Source organism: Mandrillus leucophaeus, unplaced genomic scaffold (genome assembly GCF_000951045.1).
Source record: "Mandrillus leucophaeus isolate KB7577 unplaced genomic scaffold, Mleu.le_1.0 Scaffold379, whole genome shotgun sequence".
Lineage (NCBI taxonomy): Eukaryota > Metazoa > Chordata > Mammalia > Primates > Cercopithecidae > Mandrillus > Mandrillus leucophaeus.
This window is the reverse complement of record NW_012104020.1, coordinates 907,763-933,845: the sequence shown is the minus strand read 5'-3', so window position 1 is coordinate 933,845 and position 26,083 is coordinate 907,763. Positions and strand designations below refer to the sequence as shown.

General features: G+C 40.9%; 1 protein-coding gene across 4 annotated transcripts in view; it reads left to right on the top strand.

The window, feature by feature from the left end:
- The window catches only part of SSH2 (slingshot protein phosphatase 2), a 332,338-nt gene that overhangs the window by 242,964 nt on the left and 63,291 nt on the right, over window positions 1-26,083 (top strand). For all 4 annotated transcript variants that reach the window (XM_011990373.1, XM_011990372.1, XM_011990375.1 and 1 more), the window contains 2 exons: window positions 10,383-10,486; window positions 17,469-17,533. In XM_011990373.1, coding sequence (XP_011845763.1) covers window positions 10,383-10,486; window positions 17,469-17,533 — 169 coding nt within the window. The remainder of the gene's footprint in view (window positions 1-10,382; window positions 10,487-17,468; window positions 17,534-26,083) is intronic.

Here is a 26,083-nt window from a genome sequence, read left to right as displayed (position 1 = left end):
CAATGGCGCAATCTTGGCTCACTGCAGCCTCCGCCTCCCGGGTTCAAGTGATTCTGCTGCCTCAGCCTCCCGAGTAGCTGGGATTACAGGCGCATGCCACCACACCCGGCTAATTTTTTCTATTTTTAGTAGAGACAGGGTTTCGCTGTTTTAGCCAGGATGGTCTCGAACTCTGATGTTGTAATCCACCTGCCTCAGCCTCCCAGAGTGCTGGGATTACGGGTGTGAGCCACCACGCCCAGCCTCGACCAGCAGTGTTTTTAACTGCTAGTTGTTTAAGCTGTTATTTAGCAATATGTCCTGTTGTAATGACATCTAACAGAATAAAGGACTAAAGTGCTGCCCAGAGTGTCAGATGACATGGGGGCTTAAGCCTGGCCCTACTGCTAACTAGCTATGTGATTTTAGGGTAAATCAGTAAATTCTCTGGGCTTCAGTTGATGTGTTAGATTCTCTGTCACAAGCTCAGAAATGTTTTGTTTTGTTTTGTTTTTGAGACAGTCTTACTCTGTCGCCCAGGCTGGAGTGCAGTGATGTGATCTCGGCTCACTGCAAACTCCGCCTCCCGGATTCAAGTGATTCTCCTTCCTCAGCCTCCCGAGTAGCTGGGATTACAGGCACATGCCACCACGCCTGGCTATTTTTTGTATTTTTAGTAGAGATGGGGGTTTCACCATGTTGGCCAGATGGGTCTCGAACTCCTGACCTCAAGTGATCCGCCCACCTCGGCCTCCTAAAATACTGAGATTACAGGCGTGGGCCACCGTGCCCAGCCAGAAATGAATTTTAACTATCATAAGTAAAATATTTGTCAGAAAGATGTCAGGCATCCTAATGGAAGACTAGAGGACCAAACTTAGAGAACAGACGTATGAAAGGAAAATAAATCTCAGAATCATCACCAAATCATCACCCAAATCATCACCAAGCCAAAGGGAAAAGTCAAGCTGGGAAGTGCTTAGGGCAAACCTGCCCCTCATTCTATTCCTAAAAAGATAGCTACTAAGATTTTTAAAAGCTACATACCTCCCTCACTAGGAATTGTGGACAAAGGACAGACAGAACTCAAAGTCATCCCTCCTCTGCTCAATGAGATAAATGCAAACCTGATTGCCTTCTTTGGAAAGGCTAATCAGAAACCCAGAAGAATGCAACCATTTGTCTTGTATCTTCCTATTACCTGGAAGTCCTCTCCCCACTTCAAATTATCTCGCCTTTCTTGACAGAACCAGTGTACATTTTACATATATCGATTGATGTCTCATGTCTCCCTAAAATGTATAAAACCAAGCTGTGCCCCAACCACACTGGGCACATGTTGTCAGGACCTCCTGAGGCTGTGTCACGGGCATACATTCTTAACTTTGGCAAAATAAACTTCCTAAACTGACTGAGACCTGTCTCAGATATTTGAGGTTCAAAGGAAAGAGCTAGGGTCATTCAGGGAAGACCAGGGAGCAGGAGCAGACTGTCCCATACCTCGACACTCCCCATGTATCCAAAGCAATAGGAATAATGGGGTATGGTCCCAAGGGAAAGTTTCCAGGGGAGATTCAGATTCCAAGGGGAGAATTTCCAGCTGGCCAGATGTAAGCCACATTCCAGCTTCCTACAAAACCCCTTGCAGTTCCAGAGTTGGAAGCCACCAAAACCACATTTGAATGGATTCCCCAAAAGGAGAGTAGGGTGGTATTGAAAAAGATAAATCTATTGCTGAACAGCCAAAAACAACAAATGTCAAAGCAGATGTTCCCCATCTGTAAAAACTAGAAGGTTAATTGTATGACCAGTGGTAAAATTATTGATCCGAAATTATGTCTCTGTCAGACATTTCTAAGATGCACATGGTTAAAGCAAAAATGGAATTAGAAGATCTTATCAGTAAATGAACATTCAAAATGAGCAGAACAAGTAATTTTGGTTTTTTGTTTTGTTTTTGCCTTGCATTTATGATCTGTAGTGAAATGACCAGGGAGTTTTGTCCAGATTGGAATTTGTCTCTCAGTCTTAAACAAAAAGATCCTTTTTCTCCCCTTCAGTTTTAGGAAAGGGGAAAAACAGATAGCTGCATCCTAGTGTAGTTGTGCTGGGCATTGTGCAACAGAGTTTAAGTGGAAGATTACCTGGAACTAAGTCTGATGGCTATTGTTACTGAGTAAGAACCAGAGTCCTAAGCTCTTCTCTGCTTTGGCCAGTAATTGGTCTACTCACGTGGCCCAGTCTCTGCTTGTCTGGTGATAAGGATAGAAATAATCCTGACACTTGCATTCAGAGGCATGTGTCTGGGAAATCAATGCCCTCAGAGAGAGGATTCCAGGTATGGCTGGGCATTCTAATATTCAGTGTTTGGTCATGCTGCGGGGGTAGGGGAGGAATGTCTACTTACAGAGAACAGTACGATATTTGGGTTTGGATTTTCTCCTGTTGTATTCCGAATTCCTTTAGGATTACAGAATCACATTTTCTTCACTACCTGGAGGTGTCCTTTTGACTTTTGCAGCCAGATTGCATACATCAAGGAATAATTACTTTTTCCTTCCTGTTTTAGGAGTTTGGCCAGATTTTTTCATTAGGCATTAGTATTGATAGCTGTGTAGTTCCTTGAACTCTGGTCTGATATTTGAAACTTTTTATTATGAAATTCCCTGTCTGTGGTGTGGTCACACCAAGTGAGAACGTGAATTCCTTTCCACCTAGTGGGGTTGACAGAAGCTGTCCTAGCACCTTGAATCTGAAAATTAACTAAGCAGAGAAAGCTTATCAGGAGGGGAAAAATATTGGGAGAGTGGAATGTATTTGAAAGTTTTTGCTAGATGAGTATTCTTCAAGACGAAAGTATGAGTTCAGATTATGTGTGGTACTTGAATTTAACGTAAATACCAACCACTCACCTTGTGCAATAATATTGCATGCAGCCAATATTACACAATAATATGCCTGCTGATTTTGGCTTCAAGCAGAATTTTCAAACCAACTCCAGAGTTTGGCATTACAAACATTATAAACATGAAAATCTGTTTCCTTCATTTTAGTATAACATCTACTTTCTGCCACTTGATTTCTCATAGTAAATGAGCCATTTCTTCTTGTATGTGTGCATGTAGAACAGTGGAATTTCTATCCAACTGACGTTCAGCAATTAGGCCAGGTATGTTGTTGCTTTGTTTTGCTTTCTTGACCTTCCTGCTGGTCATGGATGATCATCCTGGCCACATTCCTCAAAGATTATTTCAACCTCAGAACAGTTAAGTATTTTCTTCTCTTAGTTGACCTTTTCCTCCACACTTTTTAAGAAGAAACTACCAGTTAACAAATGTTGTACTTTAGGAAGTGATTTTGATCAGAAGGGATTGTCACAGAGCACTTTCCCAAATATTTTTAAAGCCAAGTACTCTTTCCTCAATATTTTGAGACTGAGATGCCACCGTCATTCCCAGCAGATATTACAACTTGCTCTACTGTCTGGATTCATCTCTCAGACATGTTCTTTATCCCCCTCAGTATGGTCTTTCTGTTTATGGCCTTGTTGGGAAAGTGCTGGGGAAAATGAGAAGAGTTGGAATCCAAATGGATTTCAGTAGTTTTCTCTCACTCCTGTAGTCTACTTTTTTTTTTTTTGAAATGGAGTTTCACTCTGTTGCCCAGGCTGGAGTGCAGTGGCATGATCTCAGCTCACTGCAAACTCCACCTCCAGAGTTCAAGCAATTCTCTTGCCGCAGCCTCCCAGGTAGCTGGGATTATAAGCGTGTGCCACCACACCTGGCTAATTTTTATATTTTTAGTAGAGACGGAGTTTCACCATGATGGCCAGGCCGGTCTCGAACTCCTGGCCTCAAATGATCCACCCTCCTTGGCCTCCCAAAGTGCTGGTATTACAGGTGTGAGCCAACACACCTGGCTGATTTTTGTATTTTTAGTAGAGATGGGGTTTCACCATGATGACCAGGCTGGTCCTGAACTCCTGGCCTCAAGTGATCCACCCTCCTTGGCCTCCCAAAGTGCTGGGATTACAGGCATGAACCACCACACTCAGCTCCTGTACTCTACTTTTAAATTCCATTCTGTTGAAAAGGTGTATATGGAAGACATTGTATTTCGTCTACCATAAACTATATCATAAAGCGAAAACAACATGGTAGAGAATGATTCGGAACATAAGCTTTTAAGTCAAATCTTGGTTTGAATCCTTGCTCTGAGGCTTGCTAGGCTTACTAGCTGTATGATCTTAAGCAAGTAATTTATGATCTCTGAGCCCTCAGTCTTTTACTAATACCTACTTCATAGAATTGTTAGGAACGTTAAATAAAGTAGTGTAAAATGCACCCAGCATACAGTAGATATCTAGTTGGGTTAGCTATTATTAGCTCATTATATATACATACACACACATATTTACATATATATACACACACATATATATACATATATATATATATTTCTTAACCAGGGCTGACTTTCCCCTTGTTGAGCAAGCAGTCTATGGCAAAGAGAAGCATAGATGTTTTTAAGTTATAAAGACTCTGGAGGACTTCACTGTCACGAGTGCTCTATTAGAAAGGTGATCCTGTCATATTTGTATCAAGCAGCTAATTATTCTCTTTAGATCAAGAAAATAGTATTCTCTTTATCTCATTTATTCCTTACTGTAGGGGTTCTTAAGTCCTTTGGGGTTATATTTAACTTAGGCATCTGTAATCACATACAAATGACTTCATAGAGTTTACTGCAGTTCTGTTTCTGTCCTAGACTCTACAGAACTAGTCAATTCAGAAACATGAAAAAGTTTTCACCTGCCTTTTTAAAGAACAGATTTTTTTTTTTTGAAACGGAGTTCCACTCCGTCGTCCAGACTGGAGTGCAGTGGCACAGTCTCAGCTCACTGCAACCTCCGCCTTCCAGGTACCAGCAATTCTCTTGCCTCAGCCTCCCTAGCAGCTGGGATTACAGGCGCCCGCCACCACGCCCGGCTAATTTTTTTGTGTTTTTAGTAGAGACGGGATTTTGCCATGTTGGCCAGGCTGGTCTCCAACTCCTGACCTCAGGTGATCCACCCACCTTGGCCTCCCAAAGTGTTGGGATTACAGGCGTGAGCCACTGCACCCAGCAAGAACAGGCTTTTAATTAGACAACTGACAACTCCATGTCAATTGAATTTTTAAGCAACTATTTCAGAAAGACATATTTACATAATAAATCTTTTATTATTCTGGCAAGATATACCAACCTTTTACCTTACACAAAAGTATATGCGATTAAATTTACGTATAATTTTCTTCATATGCAAATAAAGCATTTAATTTTCAAGTGGAATTTTATCTCCCTAAACTCTGGTGGTGGTTATAAATTTTGTTTTATCACTTCCATGCTATGAATTTTTTTCCATTATGATAAGAGATTTTTGTAATCAGCCACACACTTATTTCTGGTCCCCTTGTGACCAACAGAATGTCACTTTTTTGATAACTGAGGGGTCATAACCTGGGGCCACAGAATAAAGAGGATTGATTATACCATCCAGATTGTCTGCCACAAGTCTCTGGGAGCCTATATCGCACCTATTATAATAGTATTAAATAGTAGTCTCGGGCCGGGCACTGTGGATCACACCTGTAATCCCAGCATTTTGGGAGGCCAATTTAAGGCCAATTTTGGGCGGATCATTTAAGGTCAGGAGTTCCAGACAAGCCTGGGCAACATGGTGAAACCCCATCTCTACTAAAAATACAAAAATTAGCCAGGTATGGTGACATATGCCTGTAGTCCCAGCTGCTTGAGAGGCTGAGGCATGATAATCGTTTGAGCCCAGGAGGCAGAGGTTGCAGTGAGCCAAGATCTCACCATTGCACTCCAGCCTGGGCGACAGAGCAAGACTCCATCTCAAAAAAAAAAAAAAACAAAAAAAAAACAAATAGTAGTCTATTGGCCTACCTTGTGCATTTTGTTCCATCAGAAAAATTTATTGACATTTGGAAAGCCTCTTATGTGTGAATTTGTGATATTTATACTATATGTGAGTTTAGTTCCTGACCTTTCTTTTATAATCAGGAGTTTTCAGAGTCCAGGTGGCTTTGAACTAACCAACGGCCTTTGTTTAGCACCTTAACCCTTACTTTGAGAAAGTCCTACATACATTTTAAATAACACATTTAGATATGCTTTAAAGCAAGAATGTACTTAGATATGCTTTAAAGCATAAGCAACAAATATATCTATAAAAAAAACAGTATTACTGAACTCCAACAACCAGGAAGTTCTTCAAATAGTGTTTGTCAAAGAGAAACTACCTATCTTACAAAAGAAATGACTGAAGTATGTTCAATTGTTTTAAACTGTTCAACAAATACATACACTTCTTTTGTAGATGTAGCGAACTCCTTTGTTTACTGGAACCTACAGTGTCCAAAGCTGTTACTTTGCCTGGTGAATAGGTAGAGTATTTAACCTTTATTTTTAAAATATTTTCATTTAGTAAAGCAACAGTTGCTGTGTTGGCAAAAGTGTGAATTTCATTTCCTGTCTGTGGTGTAGCCCACTCATCCTGTCACTCAGACATTTTGTTTTAGGTTGTTCCCGTAATGTGAGTGGAACAGAGTGACCCACAGTAGGGTGGCATGTGAACATCACGGATGTAACAACAGACAAGGCTTGTGCAACAGACCACAAGAGAGCAATGCTTTATTTAAAGATGAAAACAAAACAAAATCAAGACACCCCCACACCCAGCCAGCATGCAAATTTTTAAAGTGACATTTGTTTATTCTTTTGTTTTTAGAACACATGTTTCAGTCTATTTGGCAGGTTACCTCAAAGGTTTTATTAGCTTCATGGACTTTATTAAAGGATAAAATTGAATCAGTGTCTGATAACATTATAGAGGTGATTTAATTTCATTTGCTAATCTATCATCAAACATTTTAAAGTCCATTAATCTGCCACATATATTGAGTTCTATAATGATTATTTTTACATGTGAGACTTGTCCTAAATTACAGTTTCTGCTACAGTGACAGGACAGATATACAGTGTGGAAAAAACCTGGGATAAATTCATTCATCCATCACCTATTGTTCAAGCAGCTAATATGTGCCTTACACTGTTTCCAGTGCTGCAGCTACAGTGATGCGCAAAATTAAGTCCTTGCTCTCATGGAGCTTATATTCTACTATAGGAAGGTAACCACAAGTATGCATGTGAATAAATATAATTTTAGTTTATGATAAATATTCTGAAGGAAACAAAACAGAACAACAGGATAAAGTATGATTGGAATTGGGGGAAGGAGCAGTGATATTGGAGCTGAGACTTACATAGTAACAGGCCACAAGAAAAGTATTCCAAGTAGAGAACAGAGAGCACAAAGGCCCTGAAACATCGAAGAAACAGAAAGAAGAATGACAGATCATGGTAAACAAAAGGGGAGATGATGTAAGATCAGAGGAGTAGTCCTGTAGTATGTTACAGGGCCTTGAAGACCAAGCTAAAGACTGGCTTTTTTATTTATAAGTACAAAAGGAAGCCTTTGGAGGGTTTTAAGCAGGGAAGTGACACTGTATGATCTATATGATTTTTAAGTCACTCTGGTTGCTGTTTGGTGAGTAGATGATGGAAGGCAGAAGTGGTTGCAGATAGACCTGTTAAGAAGTTTTTTTGTTTTTTGTTTTTTGTTTTCATACAGTGCCTGGGGTTTGTTTCACTTCAGGGGCAAGGTAAATGGGTGAGGATGTAGAAGAAACAAAATTTGCCACAAATTAAAGCTTGAATGTGATGGGAACACGGGGCCTTATTATAGTATTCCCTCTACTTTTGTGTATGTTTGACATTTTCTGTAGTAAAAGGCTTTTTTAAGAAAAACTTTTTAAATAGTGGTCCAAGTAAGGAATGATGGTGCCATGGACCAGTGTGATAGTGGTGATAGGAATAAGTGGGCAGGTTCAAGATATATTTGAAAGTGAAGCTGGCCGGGTGCAGTGGCTCACGCCTGTAATCCCAGCACTTTGAGAGGCCGAGACAGGTGGATCATGAGGTCAGGAGATGGAGACCATCCTGGCTAACATGGTGAAACCCCGTCTCTACTAAAAATACAAAAAAATTAGCCAGGTGTGGTGGTGGGCGCCTATAGTCCCAGATACTCGGGAGGCTGAGGCAGGAGAATGGCATGAACCCAGGAGGCGGAACTTGCAGTGAGCCAAGATCGCACCACTGCACTCTAGCCTGGGTGACTGAGTGAGACTCCGTCTCAAAAAAAAAAAAAAAAAAAAAGTAAAGCTCACAGGACTTGCTAAGGGATTAGATATATATTATAGGAAGGAAAGACACTAAGGATGACTATTAGGTGTTTTGCCTAAACAACTGGGAGAATGAGGCTGGAGAACGAGGCCAGAGATTGACTTGAGGGTAGGGGAACTCAAGAATTTAGTTTTGGCAACGTGAATTTAACATGCCAATTAAGATTTCCAAGTGGAAATATTGAGTAGACAATGTCATTTACAATCCGCTAGCTAACCTTCAATAGCAGTGCTATACTCAAAAGCAATTTAGAATCCTCTATTAAGTATTTCTAAACTTGGCCTTCGTGAGTTAAGTTCTATCCTTTCAGATTCTGTGAGAAACTTGATGGATAACTTGAAAGGCTTATTTAGTTTATTGATATGAAATAACTTAGATTTATTTTCTGGTTATATATGGGTATCCACTATTTCTTTTTGCTTTTTTTTTTTTTTTTTTTTTTTTGAGAGACAGAGTCTTGCTCTGTCACCCCAGCTGGAGTACAATGGCGCCATCATAACTCACTATAATCTCGAACTCCTAGGCTCAAGCGATCTTCCCACCTCACCCTCCTGAATAGCTAGGACTACAGGCATGTGATACCACTCCCAGCTAATTTTTAAAATATTTTTTTGGAGATGGAGTCTCACTGTGTTGCCTAGTCTAGTCTCGAACTCCAAGCCTCAACCAGTCCTCTTGGCTTGGCCTCCCAAAGCACTGGGATTACAGGCATGAACCACTGTGACTAGACCAGTAATTTTATTTTGAATAGCCGCTATCCTCAGCAGTAATTCTGCACCTTTATTATCATCTTGTGAATGACAAACTCCAGTGGGTTAAACACACTTCCTGCCCACTACTTCTTTTCACTGAGTATGGGGATGCAAGTTGGCAGTAGTAAAATTTTGAGGTAATACTTTACTGTGGTGTATATTTTAAACATAAATCTTTTTTGCAAACTTTGGACCTATTATTAGTAGCTAAATATTGTAACATACTTCACATCTGATTAGGACAGTATTGAAACATCATTACTGATAACCTTCTACTAATCTACTTATAACTAATATTTATTAAGGGCTTTTTACTGTATACTAGGCACCACTTTAAGACGCTGTGTTCTCATTGGCTCTTCACAACAACTTCATTTTATTATCCCTGTTTTACAGATAAGGAAATTTAGGCCTACTCTGGTAGGAGGAAGTAAAGCTAGGATTCAAACTCAGACATTCTGGTTTCAGAGCCTCTGCTCTTAACTGCCGCCATGTAATGTATATAGAATATCGTAAGTTTTGGCTGGGCTCAGTGGCTCACACCTGTAGTCCTAGCACTTTGGGAGGCCAAGGTGGGTGGATCACATGAGGTCAGGAGTTCAAAACCAGCCTGACCAACATGGTAAAACCCCGTCTCTATTAAAAATACAAAAATTAGCTGGTCATGGTGGCTCACTCCTGTAATCCCAGCTACTCAGGAGGCTGAGGCAAGAGAATTACTTGAACCTTGGAGGTGGAGGTTGTTGCAGTGAGCCAAGATCGCACCACTGCACTCCAGCCTGGCAACAGAGTGAGACTCCCATCTCAAAAAGAAAAAAAAGAAGAATATTGTAAGTTTTGTTTCAGAAAACTTATCTAGAGGACGGGAACGGTGGCTCACGCCTGTATTCCCAACACTTTGGGAGGCCGAGGTGGGCGGATCATTTGAGGTCAGGAGTTTGAGACCAGCTTGACCTATGTAGTGAAACCCTGTCTACTAATATACAAAAATTAGCCAGGCATGGTGGCGGGCGCCGGTAATCCCAGCCTACTCAGGAGGCTGAGGCCGGAGAATCGCTTGAACCCAAGAGGCAGAGGTTGCAGTGAGCCAAGATTGCGCCACTGCACTCCAGCCTGGGCAACAGAGCAAGACTCCCTTTCACAAAAGAAAAAGAAAGAAAACTTGCCTAGAGTAGGCAGGAGTGTATGCGTGAGTAACCACAGCCTCTCTTGATTATGTTTTTACTTCGTTCCATGAAGTTGGAACTTTGGAATAGGGAAGAGAGAATCCTAAAGTGGTTATCCATCCTATCCTTTGATTTCCTTTCCTAAATAATTTATTTTCTTTTGACTTTTTCCTTGTAGCATCAGCGAGAGCTTTCTAACTGTCAAAGGTGCTGCCCTTTTTCTACCACGGGGAAATGGCTCATCCACACCAAGAATCAGCCACAGACGGAACAAACATGCAGGTAACGCTGGCATATATACTATTTCTTTCTTGGTAACTATATCTTGTGTTACATTCTAAAAGGCTGATTACCTCATCCCCATCTCTGCAGAAGTTCTTTAAATGGTGAAAGAAAGTGTTGTACTGTGCTGTAATCACTTTTCTTTTACCCTCAGAGACCATTTTTTTAGCACTTAGCAAAAAGTCTTTTACACTTAGTAGATGTTCAATACATTTTTGTTAGAATAATTATAAGAAGGTACCAAAATACTCTAATGAAGCTATATGAAACTTCTCAGTTAAGATTGAGATTTTTTTGTTTCGTTTTGTTTTTTTGAGATGGAGTCTCGCTTTGTCACCCAGGGTGGAGTGCTGTAGCATGATCCCAGATCACTGCAACCTCCACCTCCTGGGGGCGATTCTTCTCCCTCAGCCTCCTGAGCAGCTGGGACTACAAGCGCCCACCACCACACCCACCTCATTTTTGTATTTTTAGTAGAAACACGGTTTCACCATGTTGGCCAGGCTGGCCTCAAACTCCTGACCTCAGGTGATCCGCCTGCCTCAGCCTCCCAAAGTGCTGGGATTACAGACTTGAGCCACCGTGCCCGGCCAAGTTTTTTTTTTTTTTTTTTTTTCCCGAGACACTCACTCTGTCGCCGAGGCTGGAGTGGAATGGCGTAATCTCAGCTCACTGCAACCTCCGCCTCCCGGGTTCAAGCAATTCTCCTGCCTCAGCCTCCCAAGTAGCTGGAACTACAGGCATGCACCACCACGCTCAGCTAATTTTTGCATTTTTAGTAGAGATGGGGTTTCACCATGTTGGCTAGGCTGGTGTCGAACTCCTGGCCTCAGGTGATCTGCCCGCCTCGGTTATCCAAAGTGCTGGGATTATAGGCGTGAGCCCTCGCGCCTGGCCCTCAGTTAAAGTTTTGAGTGTTCAGGTTAAAAATGTTCAGGTGGGCCAGGCACATTGGCTCACAGCTGTAATCCCAGCATTTTGGGAGGCTGAAGCAAGAGGATTGCCTGAGTCGAGGACTTTGAGACTGGCCTGGGCAAGATGGTGAAATCCCATCTCTACAAAAATTAAAATTAAAAAAAAATTAAATTAGCCAAGTGTGGCCGGGCACAGTGGCTCACACCTATAATCCCAGCATTTGGGCAGACTGAGGCAGGTGGATCACCTGAGGTCAGAAGTTCGAGACCAGCCTGGCCAACATGGTGAGACCCTGTCTCTACTAAAATACAAAAATTAGCTTGGCCTGGTGGCACATTCCTGTAATCTCAGCTGTTCTGGAGGCTGAGGCAGAAGAATCACTTGAACCTGGGAAGCGAAGGTTACAGTGAGCCGAGATCATGCCAGCCTGGGCAACAGAGCAAGATTTGACTTCAAAAAAAGAAAATTAGTGAATTGTGGTGGTGTACACCTGTGGTCCCAGCTACCTGGGAGGCTGAGGTGGGAGGGTCACTTGAGCCTGGGAGGTTGAGACTGCAGTGAGCCATCTTTGCGCCACTGCATTCCAGCCTTGGTGACAGAGTCGGACCCTGTCTCAAAAAAAAAAAAAAAAAAAAAAGAGCCAGGCACGGCTCGTGCCTATGATCCCAGTACCTTGGGAGGCCAGGGCGGGTGGATCACCTGAGGTCAGGAGTTTGAAACCAGCCTGGCTAACATGACTAACCCCATCTCTACAAAAAATACAAAAATTAGGCCTGGCACAGTGGCTCACGCCTGTAATCCCAGCACTTTGGGAGGCCGAGACGGGCAGATCACAAGGAGATCAAGACCATCCTGGTGAAACCCTGTCTCTACTAAAAATACAAAAAAAATTAGCCGGGTGTGGTGGTGGGTGCCTGTAGTCCCAGCTACTCAGGAGACTGAGGCAGGAGAATGGTGTGAACCCGGGAGGTGGAGCTTGCAGTGAGCCGAAATCACACCACTGCACTCCAGCCTGGGTGACAGAGTAAGACTCCATCTCAAAAAAAAAAAGGAAAAGGAAAAGAGAAATACAAAGATTAGCGGGCATGGTGGCACGCACCTATAGTCCTAGCTACTCAGGAGGCTGAGGCAGGAGAATTGCTGGAACCTGGGAGACGGAGGTTGCAGTGAGCTGAGATCGTGCCACTGTCCTCCAGCCTGGGCGACAGAATGAGACCCCGTCTCAAAAAAAAAAAAAAGTTTAGCTGTTCCCTTGAATCTTATTCAGAGTTACTTCAACTAATCAAAGATTCAATTTCTGATTTCTTTCTGCTCTCTAGTGATGGTATGAGGAGGAGAATGATACAGAATATACTAAGATAAACTTTTTGCTGTGACAATGAGTTATTACGTCACATATTAAAGTGCCAGTGTCTACTACTTGAATGTATACACTAAAAAGACTGGAAATTTAACCCAGAGGACTTCTATAAACAAAGAGTCATCAAATAAACAAAGAATGAGTATAAGCTCTGGTTTTGAAATATCAACTAACAGTAGTATATGCATTGTATTATTTTATATTGGATTTCTCTAAAATCAGGAACACCTGTGGTGATGACGTTTAAAAAGAACTGTAGAAAATGTGTCCTAGGGAGAGAGATCTCCAGGTGTAGAATATCCACAGTTTAAGAAGATAACCTGATGCTTCTCTTCTACCGGCAGACCTTATTTATCATTTTGGGGAAAAAAAATAAAAGCTTGAGGACACTAATCCTGATCAATAGTATACAAAGAGGCAGATTGCTTGTTGTCATAAATGTGACACTTTGACTACTTGTGACCTCCAGGAGTGGGAAAAAAAAATTGTAATTACTAAGAAAGGAACAAAGACTGCAATAACCTTAAGTGTTTAGGTCAGAGGTGAAAGCCAAAAATATTGGATCCCATTGAGCCAGTAATTGAGCATAGCTTTAGTGAGATAATCTCTGCTATTTTAGTGGCTGCCCTGCTACTTGTCTGGGCCTTCACCTAGTTGCAATTGTGGCAGCTCAGAATTGTAATCCATTTTGTTTGGACAATATTTTCCTCCTACCAGAACTCTCCAGCCATGGAAAATTTTTTAAAGTAAGGGAGGAAATAACCTCTTTTGGAAATTAGCTTGGATTGCACTTTCTAAAACCTTCCTCCCCAGTGTCCAGTACTGGAGGTCGGGTAGGGCAGGACGCTTCCCCAAAACACTTGAATGTGCGGAAGAAGTATGCCCACTAAGCTTTTTATTTCTTTTTAGTGTGGATATTTATCCCTTACAGTAAAAAGAAGACAAATTATTGGTTTAAATCCAGTTTGACTAGGATGTTGGGCAAATTACTCTATGGCATGTAGTAGTTAATGGGGTCAATGGCTTTTAAAGCTCCTGGCACTGGTTGGCATTTTTCTTTGGTCAAACTTCTACACTCAGCTGCCACCCAGGTTTCTACTTGACATCGTTCACTTAGCTTTCCTCATACTAAAAAGAAAAGCAGATTTAACACAAGTTGAATGGACTTGATTTGTGATCCAGACCGGAACAGATGAGGCAGTGCGAGTATAAATTTGGCTTACAAGAGCCAGGCTGTCACATAAAGTGAAGCTGTCTTGGCCAAGCCCACAGTAACTGCAAGTTGATGGCAGAATTGAGAGCAGGTCAAGGGCTTACCGTGTCTAGTTGTATTTCCTTATGCATGTTTCTTGAACTAGTTAGAATTTTTTAACTGGCCTGCATTTGAAATATCCAAATAGTATTTTGCAAAGAAGGCTATTACAGGCGAATGTCTGCCAGTATTTTAAATGGAAACAATGAAAAGTCTATAAAATCCAATAGAAAATTGAAATTTAGCTCCTAGCAGTGAAGTATATGGTGGGAAAATGTAGGGAAGGTTATCTTAATGCTATGTCAATATATTGCCTTCTATTAGACTCTGTGAAGAACAGTTGCCCAGTAGGAAATGATACGCAGTTTGCTCAGAGCAGTACTTTTCGCAGCTAACAAACCTGAGCTTCCAACTCACATAAGAAGGCTTACTTGAGTAGGCCTCCTGACTTTTTTTGTCTGAGCTTCAGAAAAGCCAGCTGAATCTTTGGGCCAGTAGTGTTCGGAGTGGGGACTTTGGGCTGCTATTTAGGGTTCTCCTCCAGAAGTTCTCTACCCTAAAAATCCTTTCCTCTGGTTATTTCTACTGGTAGGACAGAAGGAAACTTAGTTTCAAAGAAGCTCCGGCCTGGTGCAGTGGTCTGTGCCTGTAATCCCAGCACTTTGGGAGGCCCAGATGGGCAGATTGCTTGAGCTTAGGAGTTCGGGACCAGCCTGGGCACCATGGTGAAACCTCATCTCTACAAAAAATACAAAAAATTAGCCAGGCGTTGTGGTGCACACCTGTAGTCCTGGCTACCCTGGAGGCTGAGGTGGGAGGATTGCTTGAGCCCAGGAAGTCACAGCTGTAGGGAGCCGTGATGGCGTCACTGTACTCCATTCTGGGTGGCAGAGTAAGACCCTGTCTCGAGAAAAAATAAAATAAAAAGTATCCTCAGCTGCTTAATGCAGTTGCAACTTGTAACTCAGGTAGCTTTTCATTGTTTATACCTAACACTTTATCTCCTCATACTTGTCCTTTTATTTTTTGTTTAACAGCTTTATTGAGATATAATCCACATACCATGTAATTCACCCAGTTTACTCATTTAAAGTGTACATTCATTGGTTTTTAGAAGAGTCACAGAGTTGTACAGCCATCACCGCAATCTAATTTTAGAACATTTTTATTGCCCTGAAAATAAACCCGATACCCATTAGCAGTCACTCCCTATTTCTCTCACCCTCTCTCCCAGCCCTAAGCAACCACGAATCTACTTTCTGTCTCTGTAGATTTGCCTATTCTGGGTGTTCTGTAAATGGATTCATATAAATGGATTTTTGAGACAGGCTTCTTTTTCTTAGCGTGTTTTCAAAGGTCATCTATGGTATAGTATGTATCAGTACCTCATTCCTTTTCATGACGAAATAATACTACATTTTGTGGATAATACCACATTTTATTTATCCATTCATCATTTGATAGACATTTGAGTTGTTTCCACTGTTTTGCTATTATGAATAATGCTGTATATACATGCGTGTACAACTTTTTGGGTGGACATATGTTTTCTTTTCTCTTGGGTTTATGCATATGAGACTTAAGATTGTGTCCCTGGTCTTGAAAGGTAGTAGAATGGATCTGGCCAAACATAATGACTCTCCATTTTAATTTTGAAAATTGAAAGATTCTGCAATATGGAATTAATTGGTCAGAAGCCAGCAGTGAAAACCATCCTTTTTGATTTGGGGTGGGGGGGTGGGTGTTTGGTTTTTTGTTTATTTATTTATATTTAAATGTGAGGTCTTACTCTGTCACCCAGGCTGGAGTGCAGTGGCATAATCATAGCTCACTAGCCTCAAGCAGTCCCCCGCCTCAGCCTCCCAAAGTGGTGGGAGTAAGGAAACTATTCTGTTTAAGAAGAAAGGAAAGAGTTTCAGACTTACTGTCATTTGTATAAACGCACCAACCCATTTGCCAACCTACTTTTTTCTTCCTGCCTCTATCCACTTCTTGTACATAACAGTATTTCATCTCATAATTAACAGCTATTAGTTAACTGAAGGAAAATTATGTATGTAGATTTCAAGACCAATGTGAGAACAAGTTATAGTGGCATTCATGGTTATGTGACTGTATCAGTCACCTTAGACTTTAATAAGGGCAATATCTGAGTGGGCAAGAGTGAGGTTTTTTTGTTCACAGATTTTCATAATTTATGATAGTACATTATTTATCTCCTGCTATCTAAAGCCTCGGATTTCCTAGGAATATGAGGAAATCTATAATAGTTAAAACAAAGAAATTTCAACTTAGTTTGACAAAATGTGTAAGAACAAGTGAGGATTCAAATAATGGTTGGCCATTTTAAAGAACCTAATAATATGTTCAGGAGAATATATATCCCTTATGTGGCATACTTAATATATAATCTCATTGGCCGGGCACAGTGGCTCACACCTGTAATCCCAGCACTTTGGGAGGCCAAGGCAGGCGGATCACGAGGTCAGGAGATCAAGACCATCCTGGCTAACATGGTGAAACCCCGTCTCTAAAATGCTAAAATACAAAAAATTAGCCGGGCATGGTGGCAGGCACCTGTAGTCCCAGCTACTTGGGAGCTGAGGCAGGAGAATGGCGTGAACCCAGGAGGCGGAGCTTGTGGTGAGCCGAGATCGCACCACTGCACTCCAGCCTGGGCGACAGAGCGAGATTCCGTCTCAAAAAAACCAAAAAATACATATGTACACACACACACACACGTATATACATATGTATACATATATACACATAAAAATATATATACACATATGTGTGTGTGTGTGTGTATATACTCTCATTATAGTATCAGTCACTACACTCCAGCCTGGGTGACAGAGCAAGACTCTGTCTCAAAAAAAAAATTAAGATAAATAATAATTTCAGTCACTAATATGAAAGTCATTTTAAACTATTGACCTTATTCTAGGGAGAATCCAAAAGTCTTCTTAGGTCAAATGCAGCCAAAGCATATGATTATAGAAATAGGAATGACAAAATGGTTAGCTTTCTAAAAGTTATGGATAATTCCTCTAACACTACACTACTACACCCATTTTCAAAGTGCCCTCATTGGTACTTTCAGTGAGCCTGAAAATACAGCCAGTGAGTGCTGCCTCTGCCTAACAGATCTCAACAACAAGTCTCTCATCAACATCCACCATAACACAAAACTGAGACTGGTCTCAAGTTTACCTTTCACAGGACAGACCTAAGTTTTAATATAGTATAGACTAAAAGCAAATGTATTAAGATGCAGTCTAGCAGTCTCTCTTTCCATTTTAAAAGAAGTCAATAATCACTTAATTTTCTATGTCTAATCAGAGTCCTTTAATGAATCAGAACTTTCTTTTACAAAAGTCACTGAGGTAGAAGGACTCCTCTCTGTCAACGTTAGAATGGAGAATAATTATCCTTTGGTTTGTAAATTTCACCAGGCGATCTCCAACAGCATCTCCAAGCAATGTTCATATTACTCCGCCCAGAAGACAACATCAGGCTGGTAAGTTAGTGGTGTCATCATAATTTTCTTCCTCAAAAGACTATCTAAGATAGCCAGCCAACATCGAACAGTCATTTTTACATCCCAACACAGTGCTGGGAACTATGTGAAGTAAGAGAGAAGATAATGTGGAATGTTGTGAAATAATTTGATGGTTTAAGACTGTTGATAAGCACCAGTTTGTAAGTTATTAACTATAATAACAATTGAAGTTCAGAAAATCAAGAAAAAACTTGGGGATTTGACCTAGATGAGGAAGGTTTATGTAGTCAGCGGAGCTTGAGGTGACTCTTGAAAGATGATGAGATTTGGATTGGTAGAAAGAAATTATTCTAGATAAGGACTTAACAAGCAAAAACACACATAGAGAAGGACAAGGAAGGAGTGAAATGGCCAAAGATTGATGCTGGCTTCAGACTCAGGAGACTTGAACTTAGGTGCTAAGTCATATGATACTGGACAAGTTACTTTACCCTGTCTGTGCTCATTTCCTCATCTCCTGACTACCTATTCTGTTGAGAGGGTCAACTGGACATGAAAACATACTGAATAGTGCAAAATGCTGTCTAAGTATGGGGATTATTATTGGGAAGATAGAGACTAGAAAACAAGGCAGGCAAATATGGATTTAGTGCTGTAAACTGGAGGTCTCAAACTGGCAGTGTATAGGCCAGAGATATGTTTTGTTTGGATCACAGCGTTTTTTTAAAAAAATGTAAGCCAGAATTTTAAAGTTAGGTGAGGTCTAGCATGGGTTCTTAATTTACCATAATCCTCTTTTTGAGACAGAGTCTCGCTCTGTCACCCAGGCTGGAGTGCCATGGCATAATCTCGGCTCACTGCAACCTCCACCTCCCAGGTTCGATCAATTCTCCTGCCTCAGCCTCCCAAGCAGCTGGGATTATAGGCATGCGCCACCACGCTCAGCTAATTTTTGTATTTTTAGTAGAGACGGGGTTTCACCTAATTGGGCAGGCTGGTCTCAAACTCCTGACCTTGTGATCCACCCGCCTCAGCCTCACAAAGTGCTGGGATTACAGGCATGAGCCACAGTGCCCAGCCCCTATTGTCTTCTTAAGTCAAGTGTCACCATTTGTCATCATTCCTGCACTGTTGTAGTAGTACCTCCAATAAAACTAGGAAAACAAAACCGAGATGAGCATATTTCTTTGTGGAAATTGGAAAGTATTTCTACCCATTCAATATTCACGTGGCTTACTTTCCTTATTTACGTTTCCCATCTGAGCCTCTTAGGAGTGTCCAATCATTTGACTTCCCTGGACCACATTGGAAAAAAAAGAAGAACTGTCTTGGGCCACACATAAAATACACTAACACTAACGATAGCTGATGAACTTAAAAAAAAAAAAATCAGGAATATCTCATAATGTTTTCAGAAAGTTTATGAATTTGTGCTGGGCCACATTCAAAGCCATCTTGGGCCACATGTGACCCATAGGCCATGGGTTGCACAAGCTTGCTGCTTGCTCTAGATTACTAACTAAAGGTAGTACCTCTCCCTTTTCAAAATAAGCAGTTGTGAAACATCACAGGTTTTTCAGCCAAAGAATGCCATGGGACAGCTATAGTAGTTAGGGAAGATTCCTCAGAAGCTAATGCAGAATAGAGAGGAGGAAAAGATCATTTTAAATCAGGGAGGCCTGCTAAGGTAGTTATTGCAGTAATCTAGGCATGTGGTAATGAGTCCTTTGATTAGAATATATAAAAATTTAAAGGAATCCTTTCATAGTTGTTTTATATCTTATTTTTAATTTTTTAAATGTTTTATATCCTAACCAAAAGTAACATTATACATTTATATAAATCTTGTCTGTATTTCTTGATATATTTCTTTCTTAAATAATTATTTAAGGCCGGGCACAGGGGCTCACGCCTGTAAACCAACACTTTGGGAGACTGAGGTGGGCAGATCATTTGAGGTCAAAAGTTCGAGATCAGCCTAGCCAACATGGTAAAACCATGTCTCTACTAAAAATACAAAAATGAGCCAGGCGTGGTGGCACACACCTGTAGCTACCCAGGAGGCTGAGGCAGGAGAATCACTTGAACCCGGGAGGCGGTGGTTGCAGTGAGCCAAGATTGCGCCATTACACTCCAACCTGGAAGACAGAATGAGATTCCGTCTCAAAAAATAATCATAATGTTATTATTGTTATTTAAAAGGGAACGGGGGATGCAATTCTTACAGTATTAATAATCTGGAGTGACTGGGGTGTGGTGGTGGTTCATGTCTGTAATCCCAGCACTTTGGGAGGCCGAGGCAGGAGTTCAAGACCAGCCTAGGCAACATGGCAAAACCCTGTCTCTACAAAAAGTAAAAAATTAGCTGGGCATAGTGGCATGCCAGCTACTCGGGAGGCTGAGGTGGGAGTATTGCTTGAGCCTGGCAGGTCAAGGCTGCAGTGAGCCATGATCACGCCACTGCCCTCAACCTGGGCAACAGTGCAAGACTGTGTCTCTAATAATAATCATCATCATCATCTGAAGCAATGATTCTCAAACTTTAAAATATATCAAAATCACCTGGAGAGGTTTGTTAAATCACTAATTACTGGACTGCACATGCAGAGTTTGATTAGTAAAGGGGAAGCAGAGATAATTTGTATTTTTAAGCCAGTTTTGAAATACTGCTGATGCTGCTGATCCAGGAGTCACGCTTGGAGTACACCTCTTTGAAAACCCATAACAACAATCATTTGCACATACGCACATACTGGATGCCCAATAAATATTTGCTGATAGCTTTCAAAATTTGTGTGTTTTGGTAAAGCTAAAGCTTTAAAGAGATGTAACATCACTTTATCATTTTCTCATTGATAACCTTCTGGAATTTGGTGTGAACCTCTAAATATTAAAATAATTTTAACTACATAGAGACTTGGAAGAACATGAAGGAAGCAGTTATGAAGGCAGAGCTGGCAATTCTTTTCTTACTAAAATATGCATCTTCAGTTGCTTTACATTTATAAAATAAATTCAGAAAATGTAACTTACGCCTCTGAATTCAAAGTTCACATGACAAGTCATTTTACAGTTGTTTTGAATTGTTACAAACACATAGTCATTATGTTTCAGATTATTGAGTGAGTCATCTTCAAGAAAATGAGTCAATGCATTGTATGACTTTGGACAAATTAGCACTTCTCTAACTGAAAGGAGCATTTGTAGACTCAAAGCAAAGGCTTTTGTTTTGAGTTAAATTTGGAATGCTGAAACTCTTAAGATTTGTGCAGAAGGTTAAAAGTTTGATAGTCAACTGAAAGTCTTGCCTTTTTTTTTTTGAGACGGAGTCTATCTCTGTCGCCCAGGCTGGAGTGCAGTGGCTCAATCGTGGCTCTTTGCAACCTCTGCCTTCTGGGTTCAAGTGATTCTCCTGTCTCAGCCCCCCAAGTAGCTGGGATTACAGACATGCGCCACCATACCCGGCTAATTTTTTGTATTTTTAGTAGAGACGGGTTTTCACCATGTTGGCCAGGCTGGTCTTAAACTCCTGACCTCAGGTGATCTCCCCATCTGGCCTCCCAAAGTGCTGGGATTACAGGCATGAGCCACCGCGCCCACTAAAAGTCTTGCCTTTATTTTTTAAATAACCCAACCAAACCACACATTTTGCTTTAGCATTGAAAATAAGACGAAGCCAATCTTTTCCTCCAGGGAAGCTCTGTGTTCCAAATACAGGCATCAAGCATTAACTTTAGTACTTAGGAAAACTGTAGCTAGTAAAATAAAGGAAGTGGTTTTATAGTACTCTTGCACATTACCAAAGATCAACCATTTAATTAAAACAATAATCTGAGAAATTAAGAATTCTCAGGACATTTGAAGTAACTTCAATTGATGTTCTTAACTAAAGCTGAAGTGCTGATAAGGTACAAAGAGGTCTTTTTTGAGTACTTTGCAGGAGAATTTAAGAAAATGAGGAGTTTTATTATTTTGGTTTTCATCATATGTTGCTTCTAAAATGGAAATTGGTTTAGTTTTTCTAGCTATAAATATATTATGTGGGGTTTTTTTATCCCAGTCAAACAATGCAAAAAGGTATAAATAAAGTAAAAATCACTCTGTATTCTACATTCTGAGAAAATCATTGTTAGCAATTTGGATAAGCATCCTTCCACTCTTTTAAAAATATGTATATATGAGAGAGAGAGAGAGTGTAAAGAGTGAGAGGAAGAGCATTGTTTTGTTTCTACAAAAATGTGACAAAAATAGAAATACCTTTTTGTAACCTACTTTCTTCATAGTTTATCATGGATGTCTTTCCATGTCAATAAATAAATCGTGGTTTTTAATGGCTACACGGAATACAATTCATATTTAAGAATTTCATAGAGACAGACTGATTTTAAAAAAATATTCAGAGACTTCCTCAAGTTCTAATCTTTTTCTTTTGAAGACAGTGTTCTTTAGTCTACTAGTGTCACAAGTGAAGCCTGTTTTAATTTTGGCTATTGATTTTGCTTCATTCTTTTGATTAGCGTTTAATATTTACATACTTTTGGAACCTTTCTCTCTGATGGATTGGATGAACTGCCTGTCTTAGACATTGGGTCTTTATAATGTAGTTTACTGGGGGTACTTAATTTCTTTTCACAAAGAGTCTTACATCATGCACGCAGGGGCATGCATGTAAGACTCTTGGTATAGAGACATTCTTTTTTTTGTTTGTTTGTTTGTTTATTTTTTTTGAGACAGAGTTTCATTCTTTTGCCCAGGCTGGAGTGCAATGGTGCAATCTCGGCTTACCACAACCTCCGCCTCCCAGGTTCAAGCGATTCTCCTGCCTCAGCCTCCTGAGTAGCTGGGATTACAGGCATGCGCCACCACGCCCAGCTAATTTTTTGTATTTTTAGTAGGGATGGGGTTTCTCCATATTGGTCAGGCTGGTCTCAAACTCCCAACCTCAGGTGATCTGCCTTCCTCAGCTTCCCAAAGTGCTGTGATTATAAGCATGAATCCCTGTGCCCAGCGGTGAAAAGAAATTAAAGGCAAAGGTACAGTTTAAGCTTGAGGAGGAGTATTTCCTGATGTTAGATGATGCTGAAGAGAGCAGCTCTTTTTTTTTTTTTTTTTTTTTTTTTTTTGAGATGGAGTCTCGCTTTGTCACCCAGGCTGGAGTGCAGTGGTGCGTTCTCGACTCACTGCAGCCTCTGCCTCCCAGGTTCCACAGATTCTCGTGACTCAGCCTCCTGAGTACCTGGGATTACAGGCACATACCACAACGCCCCACTAATTTTTGTATTTTTAGTAGAGACCGGGTTTCATCATGATGGCCAGGCTAGTTTCGAACTCCTCACTTCAAGTGATCCACCCGCCTCAGCCTCCCAAAGTGCTGGGATTACAGGTGCGAGCCACCGCTCTAAGCCAAGAGAAGCTCTTTTATCAGGTGGTGTTTGTAAACTGCTTGTAATTAGGTTAAGGATTTAAATTAGATGCCGAGGGAATAGCATTATTCTTTGATTGATGAGCTTTGAAAACAGGTTGGGTTTTTCAGGAATAAAGCAGAGGCAGGGGATGACTTCTCAGACCTACTTCAGTCCTAAGACTGCTGGATACAATTCACCTGAAACTTGTAATAGCATTCCAAATTTAGGCAGTAAATGTAGTTTCTTGGAAATATAAGCTCAGTTACTATTGCTGCCAAGTTTTAAAATCCAGGATATTGTTTTGTTCAGACAATTAAAATGTACTTCAGTAGTGTCCTTTTCAAGGAGAACTTTAGTTGATTAATGAAATGCATCTCAATTGTCTTATTCCAGTCATTGATTTCAATGTAAGTTCTGGAGACTGAAGAAACATTGGAAATGCTGTCATTTTCAAAATTAGGGTATTATGAACAAAATTGTCATTTTAAATTTATTTGATTGTGTTAATAAATTAAATTATTACATTTTGCTTAATCTTATCTCCAGTGGAGGAATATGAAATAAACCTCAAACCAGGATGGGCGTTAGACTTTTCCTTATGGCTGTGGCACATAGATTTTTAATTCATTAACCTAGAATCTTGAAGCTTAAAATGAACTTTTTTTTTTTTGAGGGTCTCACTCACCCTGTTGCCTAGGCTGGAGTGGAGTGGTGTGATCTCAACCTACTGCAACCTCCTCCTCCCGGGATCCAGTGATTCTCCTGCCTCAGCCACCTGAGCAGCTGGGATTACAGACACACGCCACCACACCCAGCTAATTTTTTTTGTATTTTTAGTAGAGAGAGGATTTTGCCATGTTGGCCAGGCTGATCTCGAACTCCTGACCTCAAGCGATCCGCCTGCCTCAGCCTCCCAAAGTTTTGAGATTACAGGCGTGAACCACTGCGCCCAGCCTAAAAGGAACTTTAAATAAAGTCTTGGGTTTATCCCCTCACGTTTCAGAATTTTTTCTTCAAAGATTTTTATCTCATCCTTCTAATTAGGAGATAGGTGTTGAATTAATACTGTAGGTACTGTCTAGAGGCCTGTGATCAAATTCCAGGAACTCTTAAGTGCTATTCTTCCATTTAAGAAGCTTAAAATTGACCAGTCTGGACAACATGGTGAAACCTCATCTCTACCAAAGATACAAAAAATTAGCCAAGCATGGTGGCGGGCACTTGTGGTCCGAGTTCTTTGGGAGGCTGAGGTGGGAGGATTGCTTGACCCCGGGAGGCAGAGGTTGTAGAACACCCCACTGTATTCCAGCCTGGGTAACAGAGTGAAACACAAAAACAAAAAAGAAGCTGAAAATTGAATGGATCTGAAATATGCATGGTATTCAAGCCTAAGTCAGTATGAAATGGCTGGGGCCCTTCTCATTAGGTTTGGGAACTTCTGTTACAGTTTGAGTAAGCAAGGGCGAGCCAAACATTTGAAATGCTTTTGATATTATAAAATAAACTTTTTAAAAAGAGACAGCTGGCCGGGCGAAGTGGCTTGCGCCTGTAATCCCAGCACTTTGGGAGGCCAAGGTGGGTGGATCACAAGGTCAAGAGATTGAGAGCATCCTGGCCAACATGGTGAAACCCCGTCTCTACTAAAAATACAAAAAGTAGCCAGGCGCAGTGGCTAGGCACCTGTAATCCCATTTACTCGGGAGGCTGAGGCAGGAGAGTTGCTTGAACCCAGGGGGCAGAGGTTTCAGTGAGCTGAGGTCACACCACTGCACTCCAGCCTGGGCGACAGAGTGAAACTCCATCTCAAAAAAAAAAAAAAAAAAAGAGACAACTAATGTTTGCAGTGAATATCACTTACAAAGAAACTCTTATAGCCCACTTCTAACTTGGCCTGGTAACTTGCATTATAGGTAATACTTATGAAAGTTATATTTTTCCTTTTATCAGCTTTGACTTAGCCAATCAGTTGCCACTGGTTGGTGTAGGAGTTGTAGATAAATTGTCAGAAACAAAGTTCAGTTGTTCCCAGGCCATTTGTATTTGAGCCTTGCCAGAAATTCTTGGAGCCTTGACAGAGAATAAAAGAGCCTCTAATACATTCAGGAAACTTGGGCCAAGGGAGGCCCAAATGTAAATATGTAATAATATACAAGATCTTGTTTATAAGAAATTCTAGTTTACCTGCACCAGGATTTCTGATGAATTAACATGTTGTAGAGTGTGTCTACAATCAGAGGAGGAGTCAGTACTGCCTCCCAGTCGGCCACATGTACATTTACTATTTATTCATTGTTCTGTGTGTGTAATGTCCCACTCTTGATCCCAGCCTTCTAGATCTTAGTCCATTTAAATGTTAGTTCCTCTTAGCTTCTCATAAGTGAATTTGGTTTTAAATGCTCAATTACTTCATGGAACATGAAGTCAGAAGTACAGTTCTCTATCTTATGCATTTGGCATCAGAATGGTAACCATTACATTCTTGTTATATCTGTTCTTATTAGAAACAAGATTTAATGTAGCCACTTCTGTCGTTTATGCTTCCCTAAATTTTCCTAGGAGTATCAGAATAGAGTCTCACCTCTGCCTTGCTAAATGGGTCATTTGAGCTGTGTAACTATGCCTCTTTTTCCCTTGGCCTGGCCATTTTGGAATAGTGACAGAGTTAAGAGGAGGGAGACTCTAAGAACAGCAGCACTGAAAAAAAAATTCCAAATAGAAATTTCTGACAAATATAATGAGCCAGTTGATGGATTAGAATTGTTTCTCTAAGGAAGAGGGGTTATTTTACACAGAAGAATTTGCCTCCAGAGCACATTTTTCTGGCTTCAAAGATCTGTCATTTTGCCAGGTGGGTGGTTCACGCCTTTAATCCCAGCACTTTGGGAGGCCGAAGTGGGTGGACCACCTGAGGCAGGAGTTCGAGACCAGCCTGGCCATCTGGCCAATATGATGAAACCCTGTCTCTGTAAAAATACAAAAATTAGGCCCGGTGGCGTGCGCCTGTAATCCCAGTTACTCAGAAGGCTGAGGCAGGAGAATCGCTTAAACCCAGGAAGCAGAGGTTGCAGTGAGCCGAGATCGCGCCATTGCACTCCAACCTGAGTGACAGAGGGAGACCCTGTCTTAAAAAAAAAAAAAAAAAAAAAACCAGGTGCAGTGGCTC